This window comes from Leptidea sinapis, chromosome 1 (assembly GCF_905404315.1).
Source record: "Leptidea sinapis chromosome 1, ilLepSina1.1, whole genome shotgun sequence".
NCBI classification, from domain to species: domain Eukaryota; kingdom Metazoa; phylum Arthropoda; class Insecta; order Lepidoptera; family Pieridae; genus Leptidea; species Leptidea sinapis.
In genome coordinates, this window is record NC_066265.1 from 27,099,555 (window position 1) to 27,123,001 (window position 23,447).

At 32.9% G+C, this 23,447-nt stretch overlaps 1 protein-coding gene across 8 annotated transcripts in view; it reads left to right on the forward strand.

The window, feature by feature from the left end:
- Positions 1–23,447, forward strand: part of LOC126969336 (cAMP-specific 3',5'-cyclic phosphodiesterase) — a 607,232-nt gene that overhangs the window by 455,766 nt on the left and 128,019 nt on the right. The window contains exon 1 of one of the 8 annotated variants that reach the window (XM_050814726.1): positions 16,713–16,882. The exons of the other annotated variants lie outside the window; for them this stretch is intronic. Within the exon in view, the coding sequence (XP_050670683.1) occupies positions 16,728–16,882 (155 nt within the window). The 5' untranslated portion in view covers positions 16,713–16,727. Of the gene's footprint in view, positions 1–16,712; positions 16,883–23,447 lie in introns of those variants that run through there. 8 annotated transcript variants of the gene reach the window in all.

The following is a 23,447-nucleotide window of genomic DNA, read 5'->3' on the forward strand; positions in this document are numbered from 1 at the left end:
ACAAATGATTGAACTGTTAAAACCACATTTTTAATTTATTTTTACAGATCTATCTAAATATATTTATCTAAATCTTCGAACCTTCATACTAATGTTAAGTCTAGCGCCATCTATGAAAAGTCTCTGAAAACAATGTGAAAATGATCACCAAACAAAACAGTTTACAAGTATCATGCTGTGCTAGCTGCAAATAGCGTCTAGAAAATCGTGTAGATGGCGCTATTTAGATATTACATTATTGATTTGTATTCTCATTTCATATATTAAGTTTTCACTTCATTGTTAAAATATTTTAGATATTTCAAGTTGAACAATTAAACAAGTTTTTTTTCTACTACAACGATTTATGGTCAGTGAATTGACCATAACATGTGTTATAGGTTGACAAAAATAAAGTTGCTGTATAGCGAATGTCGAAAGAATAATAATCTTGTTTTCAATGACGTTCTATAAAACGTCATTGCTACTTTTACATAACAATACCTACGCAAGTATTTATTCCTACTCAGTGATATAACTACACACAAAAAATACTATTACTTTAATGCAAGAAATAGAGCTCAATTTCGTACAACACGCAAATTTGCTGGTCTAGTTACGGACGTCGACCGATGTGCCCCACCCCCTTACTGACGTCATGCCTGTGACGTCAGTAGGTACTCGACCTCGACGATCCCCGCCCTGAAAACCGTCAACGTGAAAGGCTACGCTTTAAATTTTCATGTGCTCTCGTTGCCTACAACTTGACTTAAAAATACATTCTTATACATTGCGTTCAGCACAAAGTATAGAGTATTATGGGTCTTACGGGTAATTTATTTTGTACTAATTAAGCTATGGATTATACTAATAGCAGAGAATATTAGTCTTGTATTTAAATAAAACAAAAATAAGTACTTTTAAAATTACAAATTTCTTTATTAATTTCAATGAAAATGTCTAATATTTTATAGAAATTTAACACAATATAGTATTAATGAATCATCATCGTTATCCACAATTGCAAGAATTTCGTGGTATATTTCTTTTTGGCTGGATCTATATAGATATAATCGCTAATCTTTGGATCTACTGATTAGATTTAAATAATTTGTTGTAAAAATATGAAGGCCGTACTCATGAAGTAAAATAATATTTTATTTGATGCGAAAATAATCGACATTAATCTCATTACATTACTTCATAGTTTTATTAACAAATTAGATATAACTGTATTCAAGTACAATGTAAGTTTTCAATTAAGGTAGCATTTACGTTATGCACAATTTTCCGCCCTCGGGCTACACACGTAGCATCTCGTAGCGCTACATCGTAGCTCTACATTAACATCGCTCCTTAGAAATTAATAAGTACAGTTTTATATTTTAAGCTCCTATATATATTATTTCCTTTGTATAAGCAAGCTTTACTAAGATCGTTGATTATTACCTTAGCTGAAATAGTATTTGTGTGATGCCATTTTAATTTGAGTTTACTTAAAGCATTCAATTTGAAATATAAAAACAAAACACGTTATTTACAGAACGTACTGACCAGTCGTACTAGAAGTGGCTTGTGTGTGATGAAAAGTAAATAATTTCATAATATTTTGTAGTCTTAATCAAAGTCTCTTGCCTCAATGCAATCTGAAACTACATTAAGGAAAGTGATCTCAACAAATTACATAAATGCTCGAAAAAAAATGACTTGTCTATTATTGCAAACAAGGCAAACGCCTCTCACAAGCTACTTTTGGAAATAAGCTTTTTTCTGTCGTGAAGCAGTAATGTGTAAGCAAAATTGTGTTTCGGTCTGAAGGGCGCCGCAACTTGTGAAATTCTGGGCAAATGACACTTCACATCTTATATCTTAAGGTGACGAACACAACTGTGGTGCTGCTTAGAAATTTTGGGAATTTCAAGACTCTTGAGCCACACTGCATCAATTAGCATCAGCTGAAAGCCCTGCTCGCCTCGTCTCATATTGTCATAAAAAATGCTTGGAAACTACATCTGCAAAAATATAATAAAAAAGACAAAAATACCATGTGGCCATGCTCTCGAATGCCAGGATTAACCTTACCAAAGGACGTTAAACCCAAAGTTACCACGTGTCTCTACATTTCTATACGCTTGGTTTAAAGAAGCCTATTGGGAACTGCTCTACATGCACGCTTGATATAATACCTCTATAACTGTAAATGCAGATAAAAGCCAAGCAATGGATTTATGGATTAAACACGCTGACAACTTCAAAATACCGCTCTATAAGTGCTTGACTTATTAAACTCAAAGCTATGGTTTTTGGAAACAAAATAACTTAGATAATTTATACGTCCAGATAGAGCCTCTTACTGCTAGACAACCAATGAAAACAGACCAGGTATAATTAAATTAGTGTGCGTGGCAAGCTACGTTTTAAATTCGCTATTTGTATGTCACTTTGTGTTAATGTACCTGCATCGCTCAAAATAGGGGTTAACTGTCAACCTGAATTTTGTTCAGTTTTCACAGCGGCCACAGTCTATCTAAATTTATAAATGATATAAGCAAGATATCAACAAACAGTATGTTATTTAAATACCTACGAGAGGCAAACAAGGAAGAGAAACTTCAAAAAGGAAGCGACAGTTAAAATACTTGTGTAGAATTCTTTGTAATTAAGAATTGTGTGGAGATCAATTTTGAATAAACCTAAGAGCCTCCCTCTTTTGCACAAGATGCTGGCTAGATTATGGGTGCCACAACGGCACTGTATTTCTGCCGTAAAGCAGTAAGGTGTATGTAACTGTATTACGGTCTGAAGGGCGCCGTAGCTAGTGAAATTACTATCACACAGTAAATGAGACTTAACATCTTATGTCTCAAGGTGACGAGCGCAATTGTAGTGCCGCTCAGAATTTTTTGGTTTTTCAAGAATCCTTAGCGGCACTGAATTATAATAGCCAGGGCGTTTCAACTACCATCAGCTAAATCTCCTGCTCGTCTTGTCCCTTATTATCATAAAAAAAACATGAACATTAACACTAACTCTGAAAGTAGAGCAGCTCTATTGAAACTAGAATACCTAGAGCTCTATTCCTGCCAGGTCTCTTAAGCAATGAATCTGACAGGAAGTGGAGAAAATAGTAACACATAACTCCGCTTCTGCCGATCAATATTGCGCAAACAAAGCTTTACTTAGCCTGACATATCCTGCAGCTAGATAATATACATTTCACTACATTATCTTAGTGAATCTGGAACTTTCTGGAATTAACTTTTTATGTAGTGTAATTTAAAGATGTGTGCTACTTATAGCATAAATCCTGAAGAATCCTAAACAGCAAATTGTAAAGAAATAAACATTTTTATTGTTGTCTCTCAATATTTATAATGTTATGAAGGTATATTTATGCACATAAGCGAATTTCACAAATTGTGATAATCATAATGTTGCCACCAGGAACAAACATAAGCTTGTTATGCCTACTACTCAGTCAAATTAGTAAGTCGTTTGTAGGGCGATGTATATTGTAATATGGTTTTACAACATGAATCCCAGAAAATGTTCAAAGCCAGTGTATTACGAAATACAAAATCATTGATGACGTTTATGTGGGAAAGGTTACTATAATATAAATGACTTACTTATTGATACATAACATGGGATGATATGAATGGAGCGATCGCCATTTCAAAATTATTAAATTGGTTGTATCATAAATAAATATATAAAAGAACAATCCCGTTGAGTTTTTTGCGCTCGTTATTCGCAGGTCTGAGGCATAAATTTCCGAATGGGTGGTAATTTTTGACGTTCATGTAGTAATTTCTTATTTAAAATGTTAAATAGAAATATTAATTAATCTAATTTGCTACAAGATATGAATCTCTATTTGAATTGACACATGATGTCCCAAAACAATTAATAATAAATAGTCCAAGAACGAAGTTTTCTTTGTATATGACCAAGAAAACTTTCAAAATGGTTCAGTATTACTAAAGAGGCTATATTATGATTTTTGCGCCCGTTCTTCTCAGGTTTGAGGCATATCTCATCGAATTGTTGGTAGGTTATTCACACTAAGACGACCCATATATATACTGAGGGTTCGATTCCCGATAGGTACAAACATTTATATGATGAATATGGATATTTCTTTCCGAGTCATGGATGGTATAATTCAATACTTGTGCCCATAGTACAGGCCACGTCTAGTTTGGGTCAAGATCATTTGTGTAAAGGTGTTTCAATATTATATTATATTTTACATTTTGATTTGATTTGATTTTAGTTTTGATTAGATTTGATGTGCGAGTATATACTTATTGCATGGTGAAATAATCACATTTTATCATTATATTATCCTGTATTCATTCCATTTCATTATTCCGATTTTATTGTCAGTGTCTAGTCACTGGTCTTGTGTTATTTTGTGAATTTGCATTCGAAATACACTTGTAAATTTATGAATTTTATGCTCGCGTGTGATAAAATATATTCAACAAACATTTTAATTCTGCTTGCAATTTCAATTAGCAAAATAACGAAAGAAACAAGGCCAGTTGAGTAGAAAGTTATAGCAATTAACACGTTATTTTAATTAATTTTATATATTTTCATAAAGTAGAAACAATTCACGCGATAGTTAATTACTATTCTAGTGTTTCATGCTCAAGTTTTGCCTGGCTAATGAGATAAGCCACGATATTATACTTACTTACTTGCCGACCCAGCAAACGTATTGCCATGTAACATATTAAAAAAAAACAATTATTATAATTTTTGGGGTGTAAATTAGAGAACCAACCGATTCTCAGATCTACCAAATATATCGTACTACAATTATTGTATTCGATTGCCATCTTGCAACCCTATATCGGTTTTGTGGATGGAAATCGCGATACAAAAATACTTGTAGATCGTAGAAGGGCGAAAATTTTAATTTTTATATATTTTTCAATTTTGAATCATAATAAATTAAAAACAAAAAAATTGTCAAAAAATTGAGAAAATATTTTTTGAGTGTAGTCCACTTCGCCACTCGTCCTTAACATTTAGGGGGATGAAAAATAGAAGTTGTTTGATTCTCAGACCTTCCCAATTTGCAGTCAAAATTTCTTGAGAATCGGTCAAGCCGTTTCGAAGGAGTTTAGCTACAAACACCGCAACATGAGAATTTTGTCTATTTGAAGATTTAGCGAGATCTGTTTGAAGATAATTGTAATTCATCAATAACACATCATTATGCTATTTTCAAAATGAGTTCACCTGCCATTTATTTGTACGTTTATTATTAATACGTCTAGATAGACTGTGACAGCTGTGAAAACGTCGAAGAAATTGAGGTTGACAGCGAACCTCTATTTTAAACCTCTATGAACCCAAAGTGACATACAAATCGCGAGTAAACTATGTCTTATCACGCACACTAAATTAAAAAACCTGGCCTGTTTCCATCGATTCTAGCAGTAAGAGGCTCTACCTAGACGTGTAAATTATCTAAGACATGTTGTTAAATTATTCGTTTTAGCTTTCTGGCACTTCTTCTTCATATATACTTACACTATGCCATATCTTGCAATCCTACTTTCACTCTAAAAAATAATTGTTTTAAAAAAATTAAAAACCACGATTTATATAAAATTCAACTAAAAAATAGAAAATAAATTGTAATAAATTTAAATTGAAAATAGTGTAAAACAAATATATATCATTATAAAAAAAGCGTGGGGTGTAGAAGAATTATTATTATAATAATATCTTAAAAAGCACTTTTTTTTACACTATTTCCAATTTAAATTTCTTAAAATTTATTTTCTATTATTTAGTTGAATTTTATATTAAGCGTGTTTTTAAGTTTTTAAAACTATTATTTATTTTTAATTTTTTTGTTAGATTTTCTATAAAAGCGTATTTTTAAAACTATTAAGTACTGTAACATCAACTCCTGCCTTATCGACTATAGATAAAAATTATATAAATTGACAAAAATCTTAGTTTGCAAATTGAATAATGGAATAATCTTATCAAATTAGTGTATTGTCATCGGTCCTCGTTAAATCTAGAAAGTTGGAATGAAATCTGGACGTTTAAAGTGCGTTAAAATCGCATCTAAGGGAGTCAGTTACAAACATACACACAAACATACAAGTGAAGCTAATATAAAGCGTATAAAAAGGGTTTTATTTCACGTGTTAAAATAGGTTTTGCATTTACATTTTTCAAAGAGACATTTTGTGAATGAAAATGTTAGTGATACAATAAAAACATCCAAAATTTTTGAATTATCTACAACCAACGAAACCAGTATAGTGCCAGAATTTTGCGAGTCAACAAATTCTGAGGATGCCTCGTGTAGAGGAAAAACACATGTTGAATTGGTTGAAGACAAATATTAACGGAATTTACACTCAAGATAACTCAAAAAATTTGGATAATTAGAGATTGCCGCTAAATAACGCCTTATTCAATAATAGTATTGTATAAGTACCTATTTTGTGTATATTTAACATGAATTCCTCCACGCACTCTTGAAAAAACAGGTTCTTTACAGACAGACGGACTTAAGATGAAGCTATCCTATAACATCTCCTTTTCTTTTAGTTGTACGAAACCCTGAAAATGAAAAATAAATTACAGAATCAAATCGTTCATGGTTGCAATATATTAACAAATATTATATTGTAAAATAATGAATATTATAAAAGCGAGAATATGGTTCCCCTGATGTCAAAAGATCACCGTCGTCAACATTCTCCTGAAACAATAAAGGAATGACAAGAGCTTTTCCGGCTTAAGAGCTAGGTACACCATACATTAAGGACTGGTCTCCGCTTCGCTCTTGCTAAATACCGCAGGCGTAGTCGCAAAGTGCGGCAGTTAATACGACACCCGCTTGGGTATCGCATTAGCTGCCGCCTACTTAGGCGTATCGGCGTATCGCCAGTCTCGAACAATGTGTGAAGTTGACGTGCCAGACATTCTGTTAAACTTTGCTAATAATTGAAACGAAAATGCCGGGTTGCGTATTAAAACTTAACATAAAGAAAGTCATCTTTTAAGAACGGCATTTTTAGAAGAGGATCGACATATTTTCACTCATTTAACATCAACTTCCAAGTGGTTCACTTCTTTCTGTATGTGTAAATTTTGGACTTAGTGTCCTAATATTCAAGTTTTTTGAATTTTGAAGTTTAAAGGAAATGGACGATATGATTTTTTATGATGTTAAGGAACAAGACGAACAGGGCGTTCAGCTGATAATTGATACGACCCGCCCATTACAATGCAGTGCCATTCAAGATTCTTGAAAAATCCAAAAATTTCTGAGTAGCACTACAATTGCGCTCGTCTCCTTGAGACATAAGATATTAAGTCTCGTTTGCCCAGTAATTTCACTAGCTACGCCGCCCTTCCGACCGAAACACAATAATGTTTACACATTACTGCTTCACGGCAGAAATAGGTGCCATTGCGGTACCCATAATCTAGCCGGCTCCAACTAGTAAAATGTGCTCCAAATTATACAAAAATACAATCTATACATAAACTTTACTGCAACAATCATTTTCAATTCTATAAGTCTCCATTACTCCACCAACTCCTGAGCAAGTTGCACCTTTGTTACTTCTGTTGTAGAAGATATCTACTTTTAAATGACATAGATTTTTATATGTTTATTCTAGGGCAAAGGCCCATACATTTTTTGTCCATCTCCTTTAGTTCAAAGTATGAAACAGGATGATACGTGTATAAAGTTTAAAGTCAACATATAGTTTAGATACAATCGAAAGTTCTAACATTTTAAAAACTAATCAAATTTTATGCTAGTTGGTTATCTTTGCTCATTTTATTGTTCCTGATGCTATTTAATAACTATAATGTATTTTATGTTAAACCAATCCAAATAATGAATCTCTAAAATAAAATTTTAATTTTCATTATTCACCGTACGTACGTAAAACAATGTCATCTTGAGTTGGGATAATTACTACAATAAATTTGTAACTCTCGAACAACTTGTCTGCAAAGATGCCTCATCACGAAATAGGGTAGAAATATCATATTATTACTAAAGTGGAACTTCTTTATCGGTTTATGAGAGAAATTTTATAGCAATTCGTCACGATTTTCAGTTAAGCGCCATCTTGTTTTTGTTTTGAGTGCCACGGTACTGACAACTGATAACTATGTCATTTAAAGTACATTAAATAAGTGGACAAATTAAATTTGAAAACAAATGAACGATGCGAGACTCGAACCCGTAACCTTTCGCGCGAGCGCTCTTCTATTAAGCCAACCGTTCGAGTGACGTCATAATTCTTGTTAAACTCTCAGGATGTGGCTTCATCTACAGGATCTACTTTACAGTTGATAACCTGATCAATATTAGCTTATTGGGAAATTGACTTAATTTGTGTAATTAATCCCTGAAGTGATCACTTTAAAAAAATTACAAATTATTAAATAGATTGTCTGTTCTTATTGTATTTTTGAAGTGAAACTTTTATATCGTCGTATGGCAGGAAAAAGTAAAAAATCGTCACACTTGAAACTATAAATAGGTATAAAAATAATGTCTACTAAATTCACAGACATAATGAATAATAATTGCTTCAGTGGATTTATACATTTATCTACACCCATGCTTTAAATCCTCTATTAAAGATTGTGAAACAGTTAGCTTATTGCCAACATTAAAACACCCAATGTTCTAATAACCATAACACCATCCAAACGAGTGTTGTAATGTTGTACTGAATTTCATAACAACACTCCTATTTTTTTTTTCAATTCCTTCGTGCTCAAAGAGTTTTAACAGACAGCCACATTCTTATTGCTCGATGCGTGGTATCTGTATGAATTTCAAAAAAAGAACATTTTCGTTTACGCGCGTTCCACACTACCCGAACGTCGCGCGCCGTAAAAAAAAAGTAGGTTATTCGAATCCCAGCCATTTTTCTTAGATATTTTTATTGTTTTGTTTACAAAAAATGAGCGATTCATTTTAAACGCCGCAAAAGAACATAATATTCAAGTGAATTTTAATTATTGCACTATACAAAATGTAAATTACTACTAAAATAAATAATTATTTCATTAATACTTAGTTTATTTGCATATAATCAGTATTGGATGATATTAGGTTACTACTAGGACTGGTTGTTTTAATGTTAGCAGTAAGCTAACTGTTTCAGAATCTTTAAGAGGATTCATATTATGGGTGTAGATAAAGTCTTGCATGCAACTGTTGATAATTAGGTATTAAAACACTCATGTGATACTATTATCACACTCGGCTTCGCCTCATGAGATAAATCCACATTCGTGTTTTAATACCCCTTATTACACAACAGTTGCATAAATAACTATTACTGCAGATACTCATTGATTGTAAGTTACACTATTACGTGTGTACACTATTACATACACCCTTTCTTATACTCATGAAATATAGGAAGTTCAGATATGGCAACTCATTTTTGTTGGTCATGAATAACGTTGAGCTGCATGATCGATCAGGGTCTGAAGCGAATTTGAGGTCTAGTTGGAAAGTGCTTGGAGTTTTTGAGCACGGAGGGTGTGTTCTGCGCAGGCGTGATCCGGGAACGGTTTGACGTCACAAGATTTACCCCGGCCACCTCGCCAGTGCTTGACGCGACCGCGCGGCATACCACGCGTGATAACAGCCGCAATATTAAACATCTTAAGCTCCCGATGTTATTGTTAATCAGTCAATAATAAAATCAAACATGTCGCCACATGTGTGAATGTGTGGCAGTCTTAACATTAAGTATTAATTAGATTTTATGTATGCTTAGATTAGATTTCAGTTATTAATTAGATCACTGCATTCGTCTTTATTTAATGCTTCTTATAAGCGTCTCATCTAGATCATGGTACGTTGCTAGAGATATTGGCTGTAGAGTTTAAAATGGCGCTTCTTGAGTTATAAGACTGAGTGGTACATCTGTACTTGTATACAGAGGGTCAAGGGGGGAGTTTAGGTGCTATGCCTAGATAACTACATGCACTGTATCGTTTATAGCTTTCCTCTATGCTTCTTAGCAGTCTTTTTTTCACTTACAAATTATCTTTACTAATTTTACTCTTACAAATTATTTTTACTAAGATAATTCACGTATTTTGTCACACTAAACAATACAATCTTCTCAAGGGAGTTTATTTGTAATAGATAGTAGGTATTCGTATGTAATGTTTTTCTCAGACATAGTCATGTAGTTACATCAATAATATAATCTACATTATAACTTTAAAAACCTTAACCATTTACATATGTTTTTAATCAACTTAAAACTTCTTTATTTTCTTTTAAATATTCTTTTATATATCTCTAACAAGATTAACTTTCAACTCAATATTATATTTTATTTACATTGTTGTCTATAACAATGTAACACTAACGCTAAAATATACAAAATCATTTCCTCTATATAAAAAATAATCTGAATTAAACAATATATATTATGTGTATATATAAATCTTATGGAATATATATAATTAAGCAGATACATTTTGCTAATATAACGGATATAGGACACATGTAACCTAACTCTCCTCAAGGGAAATTGCCTCCATAAGCGTTTATATATAAAATGGACTGGTTTCATAATAACAGGACTATTATGAAGAGCAATTTACACAAATTTCAATAAAACATTGTCGTTGCGACGAGTGTTTTAACAACCAACTTCATTATAAATATCGATTGGCTAAAAATTTTCAAACGTTTTTGAATGACTTCCATTTCTCTATTCAATAAAGCTTTGTCCTTGATATTATCATACGATTCCTTTTATCTCCACAAATTTATGAACTACATCTTGCGCATCGAATAATTTATTCATTATATTTCGCAAGCTTAACCAATTTCTGTATTAAAGTTATCATAACATTTACATAAATATTATGTGAAGATCGGGCACATCAACCTTTTGTCATATCTGGGTCGCTTTTCGTTTAGATGTGGCGCGTCCTTTGATCGATTTGGGAAAAAGGTTAAAAAAGGTTCATGTCCACTTGCTCGGAAAATTATTGATATATACATCACATTCAATGGCTTTCAAGTCCTCTTAAAATGTATATGAAACCAGTAGCCGCTTGCAATTTTGCCTACATTTTTTTAGTCTTAGATAATATATATGTCTCTAGATAAAGCCTCTGACTGCTAGACAACCGATGATAAAACAGGCCAGGCTTATTACTTTGCGTGAACGTGAGAAGCTACGTCTTACACTCACGATTTTGATGTCACTTTGTCTAAGTGTGCGTGTACTGACCCAAAATAGAGGTTAACCGTTAACCTCAATTTTTTAAATTTTTTCACAGCTGTCACAGTCTTTCTAGACGTATTAATGATCTAAGATTTTCATTTACATTGCAATCACATTTACATTCGTTTTACAATTTTCTTTCATGCTTACTCATTAAACTTATGTCACCGGTTCAATTGAACAGGAGCATATATACAACCAGGCCGAAATTTTAAATTATTAGTTTTCAGTTATAAATACCGCAAAAATACTCATTACATAAACAGAGTGATCAAATATTCACTTAACGCATTAAAATAATGATTTCTTGAAAAAGGAAATAAAATCTTTGTTTATTTCCTTTTGAAACATTTTAAGGGTTTCGTTTATTTTCAAAATATTGTGAGAGTATAAAATAATATTATAACAGAGTCATTGACCTCTCCTATCAGAGTAAATACCTCAGAAAGGGTAATCATTAGATCTTCCGGCAGATGTAAAAAATGGAAAACTTTGAAATAAGAGAAGTTTTTTATAATTTTTATTCGCTCCTTAAAGAAGTTTCCAAAGTAAAAACTTTGTTATAAAATGTGAGCTGTCTTTAATTTGAGATGAGAGTGATGTAATACTTAATCTTAAGGCTTTTGTTTATTCATATACCTTCGTACGCCTCTTTGATATACAATATGTTATTTGAGCACGTACATACAAATATTCACATAGTTTCATAATGACACGAATGTCAGATAAGGGTAACTTACTAGTTAATGGACATTTAAGAGTTGCAACTTGAAAAATATATAATACTAGCTGACCCAACAGACGTTGTTCTGTAGATAATAAAAAAAATACTGTTTTATATGAATTTGCCTAATAATATTTCAAAATATCAAGAATTATTTCGTAAAAACTGCTCCCTGTTGTTATAATGAAATTGTTTCACTGCGGAACTGTCAAACCGTGAGTCACTAAATTCTCTCACAGAAAATATGTCCAAACAAAACAAATATTGAAAATAAAAATAATGATGGGTTCCAAATCGAAATAAAAACTATCCTATCTCTCAAGTTGGACCAAACTGCATTGCATGAAGTAATCCCCATTAAAATCCGTTCATTAGTTTAGGAGTCCATCGCGGACAAACAACGTGTCACGTAATTTATATAAATTAAGATATAGATTTTTAAGATTATTTAAAGATAAATGATTATTTACTTATATAATGAACCTCCTGAGGAATGTATATTTTATCAATGCTAGATTTCTTCTGTAAGTCTGAGTTTCACCCCAAAATTAGAGTAGCAAAAACATAGCCATTGGACACAAAATTTAGTTATGGGACAGCAATTAACTAGTGATTGGACAAGGCTAATATCTAAGATTAAATTGGTTTAAATTATACCTAGATATGTATTAAATGCTATACACATATAAATTTTAATAAAACAATATCGAATATCATGTAAACTTTTATTAAAGTACCTTATCAACATAATTAAGTAGTTTTTTTAAACTACCTGACCACCAACAAACAAACAAAATAATTACAAGATAAAATAAACATTAAACTATAAATAACAACAATTAATATTTACAATATAATAAAAGCAATAATGACAAACAAACCAAATCTTTTGAACACAATATAATTTTGTTACTCGTTACACAGTTATTGGAGAATTCGGCCATTTTGGGTTTCAATTATAAGATTAATTCAAATTACTTAAAACGTTATAATTATGTTAAGTATAGTGTAATCAATAAATATATTTCAGAATAAAAAATAATGATATTATAAGTGATTAACTAAAATTATAATTATTATATATTTGTAATTAAATTCATTGATCAAGACCAGTATGCAAAATATACATTACAAATGTATTATTCAGTAACCTGAATAGTTAACAAACACAAAAGTCACCTCACAAGTAATCAAATGAGCCAAAATCTTATTATTTGTGAGAAAGTTAGCACTGTCCAATAAATAGTATTGCCAATTGACTAGTTACTGTTACCCTACGAATAATCATCAAAAAGAATTTTATAGTAATCATTTTTGAGAAAATAAATGCCTTTTTGTATGCAATTTGCCATTTTTATTGTAACATTGAAAAAAACTCTGGCACGGATTTTCAGCGGTGTCATTAAATGCACTTAAGTAAAAAAGTAACGTCTTGATTATGGAGGACGTCGAATGCAAAATATATCTTAGATACTGTTTTTTATTAAAAATCTTTATTTTATAAATGCGCTTAACGCTAGATGCATGCTATCATTTGAGAAAATTTTCTTGTATGTCACATCCAAATCCTAAGGAAGTAGAAAGGTAGTTATTAAAGGTTATCAAAGTTATATATTAAAGCTCATTATAGTGCTAGAAGTTCTCGATAGCCATATAAAGTTAGCTTACAATTTTATTGTTCATATTTAAATACTATTAAGTCCTCTAGAATTTAAAATTTATTCGTACCCTTACTCTATTCGTATGCCTCGATCGGGCAGATTATAAAATATAAGTTTTTACATATAGCAAAAATGTTTCCTTATTTTAATGAAAATCCTTTTGGTCAAATAGTTTAAATGTAGAGAGTTCAGCTTAAAATAACATCTATAGCCCGTTTCACTGTTATACGACAGGCCTGGTAGTAGTTATACGTGAAATACACTCGTGGCCATCTCCAGAGGAACAAAAAAAATTAAAAACACATATTATATGGACCATAGAATGTTTTCCAATTTGTTAAATTGAGTCAATAATTTTGTTGCCAGATATTTGCGTGTTGACTCGACAAAGTAATAATAAGGAGAATAAGTTATAAAAACTTGTTTGCCATTCAATCAGTACTTAGTGTTGCCATCTATACTACAGGCAGTATAAACATATATATGTCTGGCAATATTTTTGTTAAGGTATCAATTAAAATTAGTTGGATTCGGTTCCAATCTGGTGCTGGATTTCTATTTAGTTTGTGTTCCCGGCTTATCCCAAAAATGTTCTGGCGGGTTTTTGCCCACCCGCCAACAGGCTCACCAGACCAAAACCGTGATACCTACCAACATCAGTAAAATACTCTGAAACTACCACAACAGTGTGAGGTTGAGCATTAATATCATGTAATAAAAGAGCAATTATCTTTTATAATCCAAAATGTCTATCGCGAATCTTGATATTATAATAAAGGGCCCATATTTCATGATGATGATGACTCCTTCGCGCCCCTTTCACGATAGCTATAACTAACCCACCACCCTTAATCTCGTGTCCAACAATTTTGCTCTGAATTTTATTTTTACTCAGAGTTATCTCCATACATTGGCTCTTCCATTATTTTACTTTAGTCAGAATCTGGATTCATCAGTAAAGAGTTTTCTCAATCGACATCATCCCTCAGCAAATGAGCTAATAGCGGGACGGCCTTATGCTAAATGTCTTAAGTCTTATTTTAATAGTTTTGGTACATCGGTCCGGGGAGACCGGGAGGTCCGCGGTACTCACTATTGGGGCCGACCGTATCCGCTTTTGGCGCCGATCGTACTCGCTTTTGTCTATCACCTCCTGTAGCTTGTTTCATACCTTGAGTTGAATTGTGTTTTAGAGAACAATGGTAAGTAGGTCATCCCTCTCTGTTGTTACACTTTTGTGACCTTGTCCTTTGCGTCTGGTATCCTCCCCTAGTCTGCCTGATAAACTCGTAATGTGCCATTTACATGTAGGTGTTTTCTTGAGGTACCATCTCCTACCGGAGGTCGGCTATCATTAGTGCTATTTTTTTTTTGACACAGCAGCTCTTAACAGGGATCCTGTGGTAAGGTTGAAGCATGTCCGGAGATTTTTAAGCCACGAAGTACGCTTCTTCCGGGAGGACGCTTTCCCTGGATTTTGGAGCATGTCGTATTTATTATTACTCATTATGTGATCAAAGTACTGCAACTTGCATTTCTTGACAGTATTCAAGATCTCTACTTTTTTGTTATGTACATTATCTGCAAAACTCTTTCTTTTGATATTCTATCCGTCCACGATATCTTCAGAATTTTTCTGTATACCCACATTTCAAAGGCCTCTAAGCGGTTGCTCATATTTTGGGTTAAGGTCCATGATTTCACACCGTACTAAGAACCGAAAACACATAGCAACGTGCCAACCGCACTCTGGTAGAGTATTAGAGCATGTAGGTGTATTCATTTCTAACTAAAGTTATGAATGGATACACTTAAACAGCTTATGATACTTGAGCAACACTGAAATCCAGTATTATTACCCAAACATAACAAACTTTGTATAAAATAACAAAAACAAATAACAACAAAATTTTAAACAGTACGTACAGCAGTATTTTAATAATAATCAGATGGCAAAAAAAACTAAAGGGAATAGTAAAATTCAATTGAAATCCTTCTTTATGTTACATAATCCTAGTACAGACGGCCAGGCCAGTACATAATAAGAAAATATTGTACGTTATTCCACCTTTTTTCCGTTCCTCTAAATATGTCCACGAGTGCATGAAATCTTCTTTGTTGAAGCAATATACTTGATAAAGATAACAGAACCAGTAATCGTATAAAACTTGAGGAGGCTCAATCTCACATGGATTCTCTCTCTCTCTCTCCATTAGATCATATTGTTTTAGAATGAGACCAATCTGAAAGTATTTCCACCATTTCTTGCCAACTCAGTTCGTCAACGACAGGGTTAGGTTAGGCTAAAAATCTATTATAACGCAGTTAAGCCACGCCTATGCTGCTTCTATCATATTTTTATTTAAGTGTTGATTTTGAATGTGCAAAAATGATTGTTTAGTATAATTGCTTATTTTATTTACCTGCTTATCGTATAGCTTAGTAATTAATTAATACTTTTAACTGATATAAATTTAATAAAAAATCATTGATGTACAATAAACAACTAGTCTTACAATCTCGCCCAAAAATTATCCGAAGGAAAACTGTGCCTACGCGTCTATAAGGCAGAGTTTTAGTTTATAGGCTTTGAATATTACTATCACGAAATAAATTTGTATTAATTTGAATGAATGTGTTAATTTTATCTGTATAATTTGATGTAAGTTTTAATTCAGAGACTTTGAACATTAGTGCCACGAAATAAGGTGTTAATTTTAATGAATATTTTAATGTTATCTTTATAAGTTAATGTCAACGCTGCTCGGACATTTTTTGACCCCCTTTTACCAGGCGATTGGAAGCCTAGCTGTTTATTTTTTATATAAAAAAAAGATAGATTCGCTTGTTATCTTCATCAGTAGAACAAATTGAAAAGTTAAATCGGAGGCTTGATAAATAAGGCTATTAAAAAAGACAGAAACTAATGAACTCTATTAATCTGAAAACTAAAATAACCGTGTACTGAAGCAGACAGTGTAAAACAAACACAGTGCCAAATCGAAACACAACGAATAGTTAGTAATCAATCGGTTGTGTCTAGTGTAAGATGCGATTTAAGATGCGATAGAGGCGCGCGTTTGGATGTGCTATAGTGTTGTGTGGTGGACTCAAGGAAGCGAGCTGGGTGGGGGTAAGTCAAGGCACGCCGGCTGTGATGCGATGGGCCAGGACTGGTGCTTCCGTCGCAAGAGGAAGCGTAGTAGCAGTCAAGATGACTCCCAACCGCATCACACCTGGTAACTATACCAAACAGATCCAGTTAACGGAAACTCCAGTAGGAGGCTAGTTTGCACAAGTAGCCAAGTTGCTTGATTATAGGTACTACAACGACGCCTATTTCTGCCGTGAAACAGTAATAGCAACACTCCCGTGATTCCTCTGGTGTTGCAAAAAATGTGGGCGGCGGTGATCATTTAACACCAGGTGACGCGAACGCTCGTTTGTCCTCTTTTTTCATTAAAAAAATTATTGTGTGTCGGTCTGAAGGGCGCCGTAACTAGTGATATTACTGTGCAAATGAGACTTAACATCTTATGTCTCAAGGTGACGAGCGCAATAGTGGTGCCGCTCAGAATTTTCGGGTTTTACAAGAATCCTGAGCGGCACTTGATTGTAATGGGCAGGGCGTATCAATTACCATCAGCTGAATGTCCTGCGCATCTCGTCCCTCATTGTCATAACTAAAACTCTTTTCCATGTCGTAATTCCTACTACTTAACAGCTGAATATCTAAGTGATGGGAGAGCTTGGGACTAGATTATGATTATTTTATAGTAATAACAATGACAGTACAATGTTGTATATTGTATTAAAAGAGAAAAAAAGAGTTTACTGCGCCGTTTCTTTTCTCCCAGAGCGCCATTTGTTTCCGAAGCGCTAGAAGTGTTTGAAGTGACATCAAAAAGAACTGTAAAGGAATCAATTTTGAGAAAATATATGCCTTTTTTATGCTTTTAAAATTAAAGCTATTTAGTACATTTATATTTTTATAATTCTGGTAAAATCCTTTATTTTTTACTAAACTTTTGGTACTTTCTGACGTTCAATAAGTGATTTTCAATCCTACTTTGAATAAAAACATTTGAATTAGAATTTGAATATGGTAGATTTACTAGTCTAAATATTTAGAATGACGTTTCAAAAGCGCTTACATTAAGCCTATTTGAATAACGTTTGTTTGACTTTGAATAAATATACTCGTAAAATAATAATTACATTTATATTCTTATAATCGCTGATATAAAGCTGGTAAAATTCTTTATTTTTTTCAGTATGTCTGGATTGATGCATCTCTGTGCTCAATAACTCTTGTGTTTTACTTATTAATTAAAATTTATTTTTTTGACTTACTCGTGTAAGGCATCGAGTATTTAACATTTAAATATTTTTGTTGCATCACATTACATTTACATTTGTAAAATAATCAGTGGCAGGCTCCTTTGCACAGGACGCCGGCTAGTTTATAGGTATCACAACGCCTATTTCGGTCTTGAAGCAGTAATGAGTAAACATTACTGTGTTTCGGTCTGAAGGGCGCCGTAGCTAGTGAAATTACTGTACAAATGAGACTTTACATCTTATGTCTCAAGGTGTCGAGCGCAGTTGTAGTGCCGCTCAGAGTTTTTGGGTTTTTCAATAATCGTGAGCTGTACTGCATTGTAATGGGCAGGGCGTATCAATTACCATCAGCCGAACGTCTTGCTCGTCTCATCCCTTATTTTCATAAAAAAAATCAAGATGTAAATATTGAATTAAAAGCCACTTCTTGCCACTTCTTCTCAGTAAAGTTAAATGCTTTAGACAGATCGCAGATATTTCCTATTGCGTCTTGTTTGTTTTCCAATCCAATATGTGAATTGTGTTAAAATCAAATAAAGCAAATCTGTTTCAGATATTATAAAATAATTATTTATTAATTTAATAAGTTAATGAATATTATGAAATAATGGTTTAGCATTTAAAGCCGTTATTCAATAACATGATCAAATGAAGGATTATGCGCTCAAACGAAGCTTAATCCACTTGAGCCAGACAGAAGCCGGTTCTCAGTTAGAGGCATGGAATGAGATGAGATGACATCAAATGCAATTTGCTTCAGAGTGATCCGATGGAGGCTAACATCATTGACACATACAACAGTCCATTACGGCGTAGTTGCCCACAACGACCCGTGCTTAGCCGTTAAGGGAGGCTTCTATTAACTTTATATAATTACTCAGAAAATTGTTCAACGATAGACACACATTTTCCCGTTTAAGATTGCGTTGCGTATAACTTTGAAAATCTGTGGTTATTGATACAGTCTCATTAATTGAATAGTTTTGAATAACTAATATTTTATCTTCGAACCTGATTATATGCCTTATAAACAAATTTGAAATCTGAGTATATTACAGTAAGTGTACAATACTTATTATAAAAGAGTGGCCGTTGGGTTTCTTGTATGTTCTTCAGACGAACTCTACTTTAATTTATTTTTATTTATTTAATGAATCACCAACACAAGAAACAGTCACAGTGTTAATGATTACATTGCATTAATAATTATAAAATCTAACTTTTCCTACAGTTAAAGGTAATCACAGCATGCTTTGTGTTACAAAAATTATGAGTAAGGAGAAATCAAGAAAAATATAAACTTTTTCCGCACATATGGTAGATTTACTAGTTTAAATATTTAGAATGATGTTTAAAATTCGCTTAGTTTAAGCCTATTTGAATAAAGTTGGTTTGACTTTGAATAAATATACTCGTAAAATAATAATTAAAATAATCCATTGCGAATACAGGCACGGGCAATCTCCAACCTATTAAATACAACTCAAACTTGTCCATACAATACTGACATTAAAATAGTTACAAAAACATACGCTTCGAACAGTAGAAAATAATTGTTAATATGGAGACCATAACTCCATTTCAGTTTTTTTAAGTTGCTAATCAGACTATCAATACCAGTAGGAGGCTCCTTTGCACAGGATGCCGGCTAGATTATGGGTACCACAACGGCGCCTATTTCTGCCGTGAAGCAGTAATGTGTAAGCATTGCTCTGTTTAAGGCTGAAGGATGCCAGTAGCTAGTGTAACTTCGCAAATAAGACTTAACAACATATTGTCTCAGGGTAATGACCGCAATAGTAGTGCCGCTCAGAGTTTTTGGGTTTTTCAATAATCGTGAGCTGTACTGCATTGTAATGGGCAGGGCGTATCAATTACCATCAGCCGAACGTCTTGCTCGTCTCATCCCTTATTTTCATAAAAAAAATCAAGATGTAAATATTGAATTAAAAGCCACTTCTTGCCACTTCTTCTCAGTAAAGTTAAATGCTTTAGACAGATCGCAGATATTTCCTATTGCGTCTTGTTTGTTTTCCAATCCAATATGTGAATTGTGTTAAAATCAAATAAAGCAAATCTGTTTCAGATATTATAAAATAATTATTTATTAATTTAATAAGTTAATGAATATTATGAAATAATGGTTTAGCATTTAAAGCCGTTATTCAATAACATGATCAAATGAAGGATTATGCGCTCAAACGAAGCTTAATCCACTTGAGCCAGACAGAAGCCGGTTCTCAGTTAGAGGCATGGAATGAGATGAGATGACATCAAATGCAATTTGCTTCAGAGTGATCCGATGGAGGCTAACATCATTGACACATACAACAGTCCATTACGGCGTAGTTGCCCACAACGACCCGTGCTTAGCCGTTAAGGGAGGCTTCTATTAACTTTATATAATTACTCAGAAAATTGTTCAACGATAGACACACATTTTCCCGTTTAAGATTGCGTTGCGTATAACTTTGAAAATCTGTGGTTATTGATACAGTCTCATTAATTGAATAGTTTTGAATAACTAATATTTTATCTTCGAACCTGATTATATGCCTTATAAACAAATTTGAAATCTGAGTATATTACAGTAAGTGTACAATACTTATTATAAAAGAGTGGCCGTTGGGTTTCTTGTATGTTCTTCAGACGAACTCTACTTTAATTTATTTTTATTTATTTAATGAATCACCAACACAAGAAACAGTCACAGTGTTAATGATTACATTGCATTAATAATTATAAAATCTAACTTTTCCTACAGTTAAAGGTAATCACAGCATGCTTTGTGTTACAAAAATTATGAGTAAGGAGAAATCAAGAAAAATATAAACTTTTTCCGCACATATGGTAGATTTACTAGTTTAAATATTTAGAATGATGTTTAAAATTCGCTTAGTTTAAGCCTATTTGAATAAAGTTGGTTTGACTTTGAATAAATATACTCGTAAAATAATAATTAAAATAATCCATTGCGAATACAGGCACGGGCAATCTCCAACCTATTAAATACAACTCAAACTTGTCCATACAATACTGACATTAAAATAGTTACAAAAACATACGCTTCGAACAGTAGAAAATAATTGTTAATATGGAGACCATAACTCCATTTCAGTTTTTTTAAGTTGCTAATCAGACTATCAATACCAGTAGGAGGCTCCTTTGCACAGGATGCCGGCTAGATTATGGGTACCACAACGGCGCCTATTTCTGCCGTGAAGCAGTAATGTGTAAGCATTGCTCTGTTTAAGGCTGAAGGATGCCAGTAGCTAGTGTAACTTCGCAAATAAGACTTAACAACATATTGTCTCAGGGTAATGACCGCAATAGTAGTGCCGCTCAGAGTTTTGGGTTTTTCAAGAATCCTGAGCGGCACTGCATTGTTATGGGTAGGGCGTATCAGTTACCATCAGTTGAACGTCCTGCTCGTGTCATCCCGTATCGGCATAAAAAAAATTCCAACTTTAATTATTAGTATTAAGATCTTAAAGTAGTTGCTACTGCTAGGCACATTAGATACAATTTCAATATCCGGATTATGTCAAGGTGTTACTTTTATGCATAGTTTTTAATTTAAATACCCTTTAAGTTAAGAAAGATTTTTATAACACAGAAATTCAATTTAGCATAACTTTCATGGGAAAACAGCTTATTCACTCGCTTTTTGTGTTATTTATTCTAAAAAAAATAATATTGACTACGAAGTAAAATAACCTCTCTAAAATGAACATTGTAAAGTAAATTTCCATAACGGCTGACATTTTAAATTGTTTTACGTATACAACGTCACTGTAGTCAAAGGCAAATAAATTGCTTTTACGTGTAATCTAACTGTAATTATCTTTAACCACAACTATGATAGAAAGATGTTTTGAACATCAAGGTAAAGCTAATAATATGTAACGCTGTTTGATTTCATATTTTACACAGGTATTATACGATGTTATTCCATATAGGTAATTACTGAATTTTTATCTATTTATCTTCGGTCTTATAAACTTTTTCCAGTTATATTTATCCATTTTTTAATATTATCTTGTCAAGTCATGCTTTCAGAAGATTAAAGAGTATTTTCTTTGATTAACACGAGTGTTACACATTTAAATAAAACACTTTTAAAGTATTAAAACGCGTGTAATTGTAACGGTTTTACATTAGATGTTTGCGTAAAAATTACATTTTTATTTTAGTTAACCTGACGTTTCAAGACCTTTCCAGATCTCGTTTTCAGGGGGACTCCCCTGAAATGGATGAATCTAATGTAAAACCGTTACAATTGCACGCGTTTTAATCATTTAAAAGTGTTTTATTTAAAAGATTAAAGAGTTTTTATCATTGTTTTATAAACTAGTGAGCACATTCCGTATGGACAAACTAACCTACAATAAATATAATAAATGAAACAAGTTAATTAGAAGATTGCCTGAAAATTTCATTAAAATTAATCGAACAGCATAATTTTCATACAAATATGGCTAGAGAAATTACGCGGCAAATGAGACTTAACATCTTATGTCTCAATGTGACGAGCGCAATTGCAGTGCCACTAAGAACTTTTGGGTTTTTCAAGAATCCTGATCGGCACTGCATTTTAATGGGCAGGGCGTCTCAATTACCATCAGCTGCACGTCCTGCTCGTCTCGTCCCCTATTGTCATAAAAAAACGTGTTTCGCACATGAAATTTTAAGGTTTTCTAAAATTATGTCAAATATAATAATAAAACCTATTTATTTCCAATATACTATTAAATTACAATCTTATCATCTATGATTACATACATTGTAATAAATATTACTTATGTTTAATGTTGTTAAAATTATTTACATAGTAAGTATATATTATCTACATTTAAAATCATTAAATATGAATAAAATATAATTTTATTTGTATTAATAACTGTTGTTATGTACTGTCTTCATCATTATTGATTGGAACCCCTTCTTGGGTATAGGCCTTCTCCAGTTTGTTCCACGCCTCTCTATCCATTGCTATATTTTTCCATAAGTTTCCTGCTTTCGCTTGCATGTTTTCTATCACCTTTTCCTATGACGTCTTTTTCTACTGTTTCCTATTGGCCCTTCCCACATAATTGCCCCTAAGGTCTGTCTATTGTCTCTACATCTTACTAAGACTAAGACTATACTAGACTAAGACATAAGACACATTACTAAGTTAGGATATCATCCTCACCATCTGGATGTGTGGGAAGTGTCCTCCACAGTGCGGTTTTCAAGGAGCTTTCTTCCACGTACTACAAAGCTGTGGAATGAACTTCCTTGTGCGGTGTTTCCAGGACGATACGACATGGGTACCTTCAAAAAAAGCGCGTATAACTTCCTTAAAGGCCGGCAACGTTCCTGTGATTTCTCTGGTATTGCAAGAGATTGTGGGCGGCGGTGATCACTTAAAAACAGGTGACCCGTACGCTCGTTTGTCCTCTTATTCCATAAAAAAAGACA